The 9,425-nt window shown below is 50.3% G+C and overlaps 1 protein-coding gene across 1 annotated transcript in view; it reads left to right on the top strand.

Moving 5' to 3' along the window:
* The first annotated feature begins 286 nt into the window (after positions 1 to 286).
* The window catches only part of OPCML (opioid binding protein/cell adhesion molecule like), a 729,650-nt gene continuing 720,511 nt past the window's right edge, over positions 287 to 9,425 (top strand). Inside the window, exon 1 of the mRNA XM_050921726.1 lies at positions 287 to 570. Within this exon, the coding sequence (XP_050777683.1) occupies positions 510 to 570 (61 nt within the window). The 5' untranslated portion in view covers positions 287 to 509. The remainder of the gene's footprint in view (positions 571 to 9,425) is intronic.

Genomic DNA, 9,425 nt, shown 5'->3' with positions numbered 1-9,425 from the left:
TAGCCCAGGGAGCATCTGTGACACTGTGTGCATTCCTTTGCCCTAGTGCGGTGCTGCTGGCAGCAGATCAGCGTTCCCTGCCCTGCCATTGTGCCAGTCCCACAAAGCCCTCTCCAGGACCTAGGGGCACAAGTGGGAGGTGCACCCAGTGGGCAGCTGGCAGCAGTTAGCTCCCCATAGAGTGGAACCTTCAGAAAAGGCAAGTGACTGTGTCACTCAGGAGGCTCGAACCAATGAGTGCCTGGTAGGAGGTCTGCTCTCCCCACTGCACAGTCTAGTGCGGGTGTTTCTTCTGCTAGTTGTGTGTATGTGCAGGAAAAAATCAGAGACACTGCCTGCCTGTTCCCATCTCTCTCTCTCTCTCTCTCTCTCTCTCTCTCTCTCTCCAGCTCACTAACTCACTCTCCCTCCCTGTGCAAACATTGGATTTAAACCTGCTCAGAATTCAGCATAGAGGAAAGCAGCGGAAGCAGCAAGCCAAGCAGCCTCTAGACTCCTGCAGCTCCAAGATGTACCATCCTGCCTGCTGGATCGTCTTCACAGCCACAACCGCCCTGCTCTTCATCCCAGGTACAGCGGGGAATTGTTTTTTTTTCTCTGTGTCTGTCTAGGGGATGTGCGGATCTTAGAGCAGAGGGAGGGAGAACGAAATGGTGTGTGCATCACACGCGCACACACACACACACAGACACACACACACACACACACACACACACACAGGAGTTGCTCTGCAGCAGAGTGCTTTTAGCAGCCACTGTGAGCGGGGTTCAAAGATCTATGACCAGGCTGCTGCTTCCCAAATGAGTGCTGAGCTGGTACAGAGACCAGCTGCTGTCCGAACAGCATGGGGAGAAGAGGCTCTTGCATGTGCAGGAATTGGCTGAATGGTATTTCCAGGCAAAGCATGCAGGGATGCTCTGGAGAAGTCTCTCTGTAACACACACACACACACACACACACACACACACACTCTCCCCCCCTCCCCATCCCTCCATTATTACATGCCCAGTGAATGGGGGAACCTTTCCCTTCGAAGTTCAGTGCCCTTCATCTCTAATTCTTTCCCAAAGCGCCTGCTTTCCCTCTTGTATTTTGGGAGACTCAGCCCTCTATCCTGAATCGTCCTGTTTTCTCCTTCCCTCTCTGGGACTCGCTTCCCCATGCTGACACCCACTGCCACTGTTCGGGCAATCAGCTTGCGGCAAGAGGCACAGATGCTGCAACCGTAGCAAGCTGAGCAGGTGTAGACTTCCCTACAGACTTAATGCAATGCTGAGAATGCTGGACTGTCCTCCTCACGACACTCGCCGGGAGCTTAGCATCAGGGTGTTGGAAAACGCCACTTGTAATGGGGTTTATGGTAATTTGCCTCTAGAGAGTCACTCCGGGCTGAAACTCAACAGATGAGGTCTCAGCGTGGGAACCGAAACACAATCCAGCATATGCCACCCCACTGGCCATATGAGAGGCATAACACTGACAAAGAGGGGCAGGGGAATGGTACAGGCGACAGAAATTGATGATGGTTTGTGCTTTTAGGCTGAGATCTGCCCAGCTGCCTACGAGACTCGGACACCCAGTTCCTGTTAAAATGAATGGGAATTGGATGTCCTAATCCCATCCTGGTTCTGTAATCCAAATGTCTCTCCTTGATCCTGGCTGTGATTTACATTGGCATGGGGGGTGAGGGGGAAGCGGAGATACAGGGTAGAGCTCTGTGTTTAAATAGCTTGTCAGTGTGCAATTTATTTTTTTCCGCAGGGGTTGTGTGGGTGGGCAGGGAGGCAGGCTGGGGAAGTGTTAGATCTCCTACACCCAAAAAAAAAAAACCTGGTGGGGCAGAATCAGTGGGGCATGAGCTGTGGGGCTAATCCACATACTGCTGGACTGACCACAGGTCCATCAGTAGAGCAATCCCAACTTCAAGAGAGACCCCAACATCTGATACCTGTTTACAGCATCCTCTGTGAAATTTGCTCCTGAGCAGAGGACTTGTTGGTCACTTCTTAATGGGTACTGCCATTGGGGAGGCCCACGGCTCAAAGGTGAGAGTCACACACTGTTCCTTGCTTGACCAGTTCAGAGCCGTTATGGAGGATTAGTTGCCACAGTGTTTTTAAAATCTCTGCCCAAGGCCCGTGTCTGAGACCAGTGGTTCTCAAACGTTTGTACTGGTGACCTCTTTCACACAGCAAGCCTCAGAGTGTGACCCCCCTTTATAAATTGAAAACACTTGTTTGTATATTTAATACCATTGTAAATGCTGGAGGCAAAGCGGGTTTTGGGGTGGAGGCTGACAGCTTGTGACCCCCCATGCAATCAACTTGTGACCCCTGAGGGGTCCCGACCCCCAGTTTGAGAACCCCTTTTCTAAACCAAAGAGGTGCAAAGGTAACTTTGCACAGAGAGGCGCTTAGAAAACAGTGTTTGGGTAGTGCTGGGGGTGTGTGAACTGCAAAGCTCCTCTGCATTCAAGGGTTGTGTTTTTCCTGGAAAACTTCTTGAAGTCATGTCCCTTTTTCAAGGGAAAGATAAGGCCCCTTTTTAGGAACGAGGGCGGCTTGCATCTAAAAAGCTCTACTGAAGAATTGGCAGCTTTCAGAGTCCCAGAGTTGAAAGTCATAAGGGGCCGTCAGATCATTTAGTCCAGTGGTTCTCAAACTTTCATACTGTTGATCCCTTTCACACAGCAAGCCTATGAGTGTGACCTCCTCCCTTATAAATTAAAACCACATTTTAAAATATTTAACACCATTATAAATGCTGGAGGCGAAGCAGGGTTTGGAGGTGGAGGCTGACAGCTTGCAACCCCCGACGTAATAACCTTGTGAACCCCTGAGGGTTCACGACCCACAGTTTGAGAACCCCTGATCTAGTCTGACCTGTGAATCGCAGGCCACCAGCACTGCCAGGCACCTGTACGCTAAACCCAACGGTAACAAGACCCACAGGAGACTAGACTGTTATGTGCCACTGGCGGAGATGTAAAAGTGCCCCATTTAATTGCAAATGAATTGACATTTGGCAGGTGTGGAATTGCTGCGGGTGACATGTTGGTGTGAGGTTCTGCGAATTCTCAGTGGTGAGTTGCAGGGCTCTGGCAAAGGTGCCCACCAAAGCCAGGCAGAGCTCTGCCCTGCTGTACTTGGGAAGCTCCGATGCTGTGCGGTGCTCTGCAGGTCCTGGGCCCCTGCTATCCTAATGATGGATGGGACTGATCCAACTTTCAGGCTGTGGCATCGCTATCAGTAATGCGGAGAGACAAAAGCCAGGGTTTGAGCACTTCAGACTTGGGGGAAGCTTGGTTCTGGTTCCAGAGAGGAACTTTGAAGCTCTAGCCTGTCTTTTGCATTCTGATGAGATGTCAGTCTGCTCTAACTCTGATTCTCCTGTGGTCTGAACCAGACTATAGGAATTTGCCATACTGAACCAACCATTGGTCCATCACATCCAGAAACCTGCCTCTTACATTGATCAACAATGCCTGATACTTCGGAAGATGTCAAATACCCTTCCTTTAATACCCCTGGCTAGCCATGCAATGCGGTGCACAGGGGAAGAATTTCCTTCCTGACCCCTGCAGTGACCAGTTTATGTCCTGAAGCATGACATTTGAATATCTTTATTTACATAATTCCAACTGTTATCCATATTATCCAGCTTTTATAAACCTAGCAACAGTATTTGGGTCACACTCTGATTTCAGTGATGCTGGAGTAACTCAGTTAGCATCTGTTCAGTCCCTCTAGATAGAGCCCAGAGTAGTCGAGATTAGAATCCAGCCCTCCAACCTCAGGCACCTGTTCCACAGTGTTGTTTAGGAGTGTCAATTATTTGGGGAGCCTGATCCCTCATGCTTTATGCATGTGAAACTCCCACGGGATACTCAGAAGCAGGTCTCAAGCTTAAACTGCTTTCTCTCGATCTTTATGCTAATCCTGCAGGGTGCTTCATGTGAGGTGTGAGAAGAGAACTTGCTCAGAAGGTGTAATTAGAGTGAAGGAAAACATTGCAACTTGAAGGCTCCTGCAGAAAATAGCATTGCAAAGTTATTATTAGCCATAATGGCTTATTTGCAGGGTTTTTTTTCCTCTCTCTCATTCTCTCCCCTCTGTTCTTTTCTATATCTTCTGTTTGGAAAGATGCGTTTCTCCCAGAGGGGCTCATGTTGTCTCGTTACCAATTTACTCTTGTGGAGTCTAAAGACACGAAAGGTTAATGCAATAATGAAACCCTGACCCCTCCGGTCACAGATAGCGCCTTACTCTGCAGCTTTTCATTTCTTGGTAAGACATGTTTCTATCTCGGAATAATTTCTAAGGCTAATGCTGTTGTCTCCTGGTGCCTTTAGGGAAGGGGTTCGGTGGCCATAAATTGCTTTCCGAGGCGGAATCTCTCTGATGGGAAGGACAATGAAGGTTTTTAACGAGCCTGGAGCCGCAAGACAGGGAGGTGGTGGGTGGGAAGCTTAATTGTGAAGCCAACAGCAAGTGCTTCAAACTGCAGGGGCATCTCTGGGCACTGAGTTATGATTTGGACTGGTGGGAGATGTTGTGGGTCAGATAAAGAAATTGGGGGTCGGGTGGGGCGAGGTATCATGAGTTACTCTGCATGGCCCATAGCATGATGTGTGAGCTCCATAGGTGACCAAGACACTCTATGTATGTGTTTCAGTTTCCATTGGCATTGATATTTGCTTTATTCATAGGGACACGTGTTCCCCACCCTTCCAGTTTGAGTTGTTCTCATGGAAGCTGGGTTAGTCACTTCTTTCCAGGCTGGGGTCAGAAGAGGAGTCCCTCAGATGGTCACATATTGACCCTCAGGGTCAGAGGTCTTCTTAGAGGTTCAGGGCCAAGCTGTGCCCCGAGCGACAGGCGTGTATCTCTCTTGAAGTAGTAGAATTATTCTGAACTTAACCACTAGTATAACTGTGAGTGGTTTTTCATGTACACTGGTGTAAATCAGGAGTGACACCACAAAAGGCAATGGAGCTACACCAGTGTAAACCTGGAGTGAGACCAGAGTTAGGCCATTCATTGTCAATCCTTTTGTAAAGACTACATTCAGGGACAGATCCTCATCTGGTGTAAATCTGTATAGCTCCACGGAGTGCAATCCCAATAACCAATCTGGGACATGAGATCTTAGAGGTGACTGAGGCAATGGCTACCCACTACTGATAAAATTGGGCCACATGCCATGACCGTTTCATGCCTTGGAGTGGTTAGCCTGCAATGTCATTGCATAGCAAGGCAATGCCATTCAGCGTTATCCCAGTGAGATGCTGCTCTGATGCCGAGACACCTGTGGGACTTCCCTCCATTAGCTTGTTAGAGTGTGGGATGGACCAGAGAAGACTGGGTCTGTCCTGGGAATGAGGAGACAAGCTGAGACATGTTGAGCCTCATCCTTCCTGACACAGAATCCAGGCAGAAGATCCAGAATCCAGCAGGGGTTCTGTAGGGACAGGCTGAGTAGGCAGCCACCTGAAGTGCTATGCATAAGGAGTTGTTGGTGAAATAGCATGAGAATTCTGTGGTCACTCCCCACCAGGCCACCCTGAGCTGCTCTGCTTTGGCTGTGGAGATTCTGGTCCCCTCTAGTAAGAGGTTCCCTATTTCTGCATCCTCGTGCCCATGGCCTTTGTCACAGCTGTGGCCTGGAATGTTTTCACGTTGGCTGCCTCGGTGCTTCTACTACACTCTCTCTCTCTCTCTCTCTCTCTCTCTCTCTCTCTGGGGGCAATTTGGGAACGAAAGGTGCCTGAGTTTGACCAAGTGGGGAAACAGCACCAGCTTTTTGAGAGGAGGAGACAGTTCTGTGTCCAGGAGGACTGCTGAGCTGGGTGGGGTGAACAGAGCAATGACGGGGGGATGCTGAGAATCTGGTCTTTGCCTGGGCTCCCACCACCCAAAGGCCCGGCCCAACAAGGGAGCCCAACACAACAGCCCTATTCAAACTAGGTTCCTTATCTTTCATCTCCAACCCCAACACTTCCATCTGTGGAGCGATGATACTTTGTCAGGGGTGTCACTGGATTGCTGGCCCCCGAGCTCCTCTGCAAAATCCCCCCCGAAACCCTAATGTTTGATCCTTGTAGGAAAACCTATTAGCGGAGCACTGGCTCCCTTGGTTAATGAATGGCAGGGGGTGGAATAGAAGGGCCTCTGTGGTCCTGTATTTCCTGCTGCCAAAGCATAGTGCCTTGGAATTGAGCAGCTGTTACTTAGCTCTCATGGCTGGCTATAAATTTTCTTTTATTGCTTGTATCCCTGTTTTGCTACCCCCTCTGCCTGCCAGCTCCTCATCTCTGCCCCATAATTCCCTAGCAAATATTCGGCACTGGAATGCTTTTAATCTCCAGAGTCTTCCTTGGGCAGTTCATTCTGCCTCACAGCCCTTCCCTCTCCCACCTCCTTTTGCACATGAGTGAGGTCCAGACCATCCCCTCCCTTGATGACATCCACTAGCATGATCTCTGGGCGAAGAAATCTCTGGGAGGGTCCTCTCAGGGAATTCCCCGTCTCCTGCTGTCACTGTCCTGTTGTGGGGGGGCTCAATCCATAAATCCATCCCAGCAGACCCCAAGGGATCCATGTAGAAGCCTGCTGCCTCTGCAATGGCTTAGTCCCCCAGCCACTCCACCTTTTGCTCCCGGGGATTGGCATCCTAAGGTGAAGATGGGATCATTCATCCTCTCCGGCTTCCCATTCGCTTCCTGCCACCAGTTGAACAAGGTCAGTGACCACCTGGTTCCTTGGTGGTTCCTGCTCTGTTATCTGCAGTTGGAACCCTTTAGTTCCCAAATACTACACAGAATCGCTTAGAGTGGCTATGGCCGTACCTCAAAGGAGGCGCTGTAGCCACCATCAGGAGAATCGTAGGGTGCGTCTAAGCCCCCAAACTGCCAATGTAAAGCACTGTTCGGCCAGACCCCCAGTAAATAGCTTTGAGATTGGCTTGTTGAGGAGGGACTGTAGCAACCGTAGCATTCCAGCGCCCTGGGAGGTGACCCCTGCTTCAGGTTTGATGAAATTTTTCATGGGAAACCTTTCTTTTCCCACCTGAAAATTGCAGGTTCAGTTTGAAAAAAAAAATGATTTGTGAACTTCAGTGAATTGTATCAGTCAACAAAAGAAAAAGAATGGAAATATCAAACCGGTTCATTTCAGTATTTCCTGAACAAAATATTTTGGCTTTTCATTACGGAAAAATGTTTCATTTTGGAATATCCCTCGAATTTTTTTCCAAAAACAAGGGGAAAAAAAGCAGCTTTTCGAAATCCTCACAATTGACATGAATCAAAACATTTTTTGACTTTTTGGTCTGCAGCACATTTGAAAATGTTTTCCTTGCATGTTGGCCTGAAACAATTTTTTCAACCTGCCCCTGAACAGAATATTGAATTATTCAGACAGCCCTATTTTACTTCTCCTGTCCCTAATGCTGTCCCTGTAAAACAGCCCTTGCTCCTTTTAATCGTGGCCCACAGTCACCAATAACTCTGTGCCCCTGACACCGATCCCCCTTTTCTGTCTCGCTACCCCCGTCCCGCTCTGTGGTGTCCTTGTTAGATTGTGCTACAGGACCACAGAGACCCTTCTATTCCACTCACCGCTGTCTGCTGGGTAGAATCAGAGCTGCTTTCCTGTGTGTCACGGGCTGCATATCACCTGACTGCAAAGGGAGGTTTTGCTTTAGCTCAAGTGGCTGGGGCAGGTGCTAGGAGGGCTGGAGGATCAGAGTTCTCGTCCTGCTATCACTGTGGGGATGTGAGGTGCCGTAATGTGCAGTGCACTGACAGCCCTGGCCATGGATTTGTTACAATACTTCCCTTCCTCTCAGGGATTAATTAGTTGTTGGTGCGATGCTTTGAAACTGCAAAGTGCTAAGGACAATTATTTTGCTTTGATTTTGTCTCTCCATTTTTCTGAATGGGGCATTCCCTTGGGTGGCCCATTGTCACCTCCACCGCCAAGGAGCTGGTTTCTGCGCTCGAGGCGCCATCATGGCTGTGATTGAATCTGCAATGGTTCCCCTCCACGCGGTGCCAGCGTGCCAGCCCACAGGCCCTTCTTGTGGCCAGGCTCCTGCCAACTCAGCCCATCCGCCCCAGAGCTGAGGCCGCTTGACAAGAGTTAGCAAGTCAGTCAAATGGGCTTGAGCATGGGACTGAAGACCAGACACACATGCCTGCCTTCCTAGCTGCCTATCATGAGACATAGATGTTAGCACCTCCCAATGCCAGTCTGTGTTGCATTCACAGCCTGGCTGAGAATGTCTGGTTGGTTCACACAGCACAGCACCAGCCAGAGTTCCTGGGCCTGACCCGCTGAAGACCTCTTATGTTTGCGCTTATGGGCAAGTAAGCAGAGCCCAGGGATCTGAAAGCAAGAGACCTCTGCCCAGGAAGGCTTTCCTTCCCATCTGCCTTTCACAGGGATCAGGGAGGTTAGCCAGATTTAGCTCGGAGCCCACTGTATCCAGGAGCCAATTGTTCCCCTCAAGGGAGGGCGGGTCCTTTGTGCAGGCACCAGCGCATTCTGTAATTTCAGTTTCTGGAGAGAGGATTTTGGATTTGATTCTGATGCACAAAACAGTGGGAAAGTGCCCAGGAAAAGGAAAAGAGTCACAGACACACAGGAATAATTTAAGGGATGGGTATGAGCTGTTTTTACGCACATGTGCGCGCGCGCACACACACACACACACCCCTTCCCTCTTGCTCAAAGGAGACCCACATACAGACAGTCTATACCCTCTGCCCCTGGACATTACCTCTGTGTACATACTGCCCTCTACACAGAGGCCTATGCTCTCACACATCCCCTGATCACATACTGCCAAACACAATTATGCATGCAGTCCTCACCACTCTTCCCCTCATGCTCAGCCTCCATGCGGAGACATCATCATCCTTACCCACCTAGATGTGTCCTCATTCACAGACCCTGTTCCCTCCCTCACTGGGGTATGCACACCCCACATACAGAGGCCCCTAACCAATGGTGGAGCCAGGTTTTGCGATGGGGGACAATGGCTCATTGGTGGGGGCCTGGAGAAGTGACCCCGCCCCATGCTCCCCCAGCAGTGGTGGCTCCTGTCCCATGACTGCAGGACTGGGCTTGGTTCCTCACTCTGGATGTTTGACCTGACACCTGAGGTCGCCACACCATGAGGTTGCCCCTGTGTTGTGATGGGGGGCAGCCAAGCCAGAGTAGAGTGAGTGGCATTGCAACGTGGTGCATGGGGTCACAGTGCCCTGTTGCTAAGCCCACAGGGGGGAGCTGGGCCCAGCACCATGGCACAGGAGCTGCCGCTGCTAGGTGAGTGTGGGGCGGGCTTGTTCTCCAGCCCCATCTGAAATGCACCACACATATGGCTAAAGGCTGCTATGGGGAGGAGGGTAGCGGCAGTCATCC

This window comes from Gopherus flavomarginatus, chromosome 13, assembly GCF_025201925.1.
Source record: "Gopherus flavomarginatus isolate rGopFla2 chromosome 13, rGopFla2.mat.asm, whole genome shotgun sequence".
NCBI classification, from domain to species: domain Eukaryota; kingdom Metazoa; phylum Chordata; order Testudines; family Testudinidae; genus Gopherus; species Gopherus flavomarginatus.
This window is presented reverse-complemented; position numbering and strand designations above follow the sequence as displayed.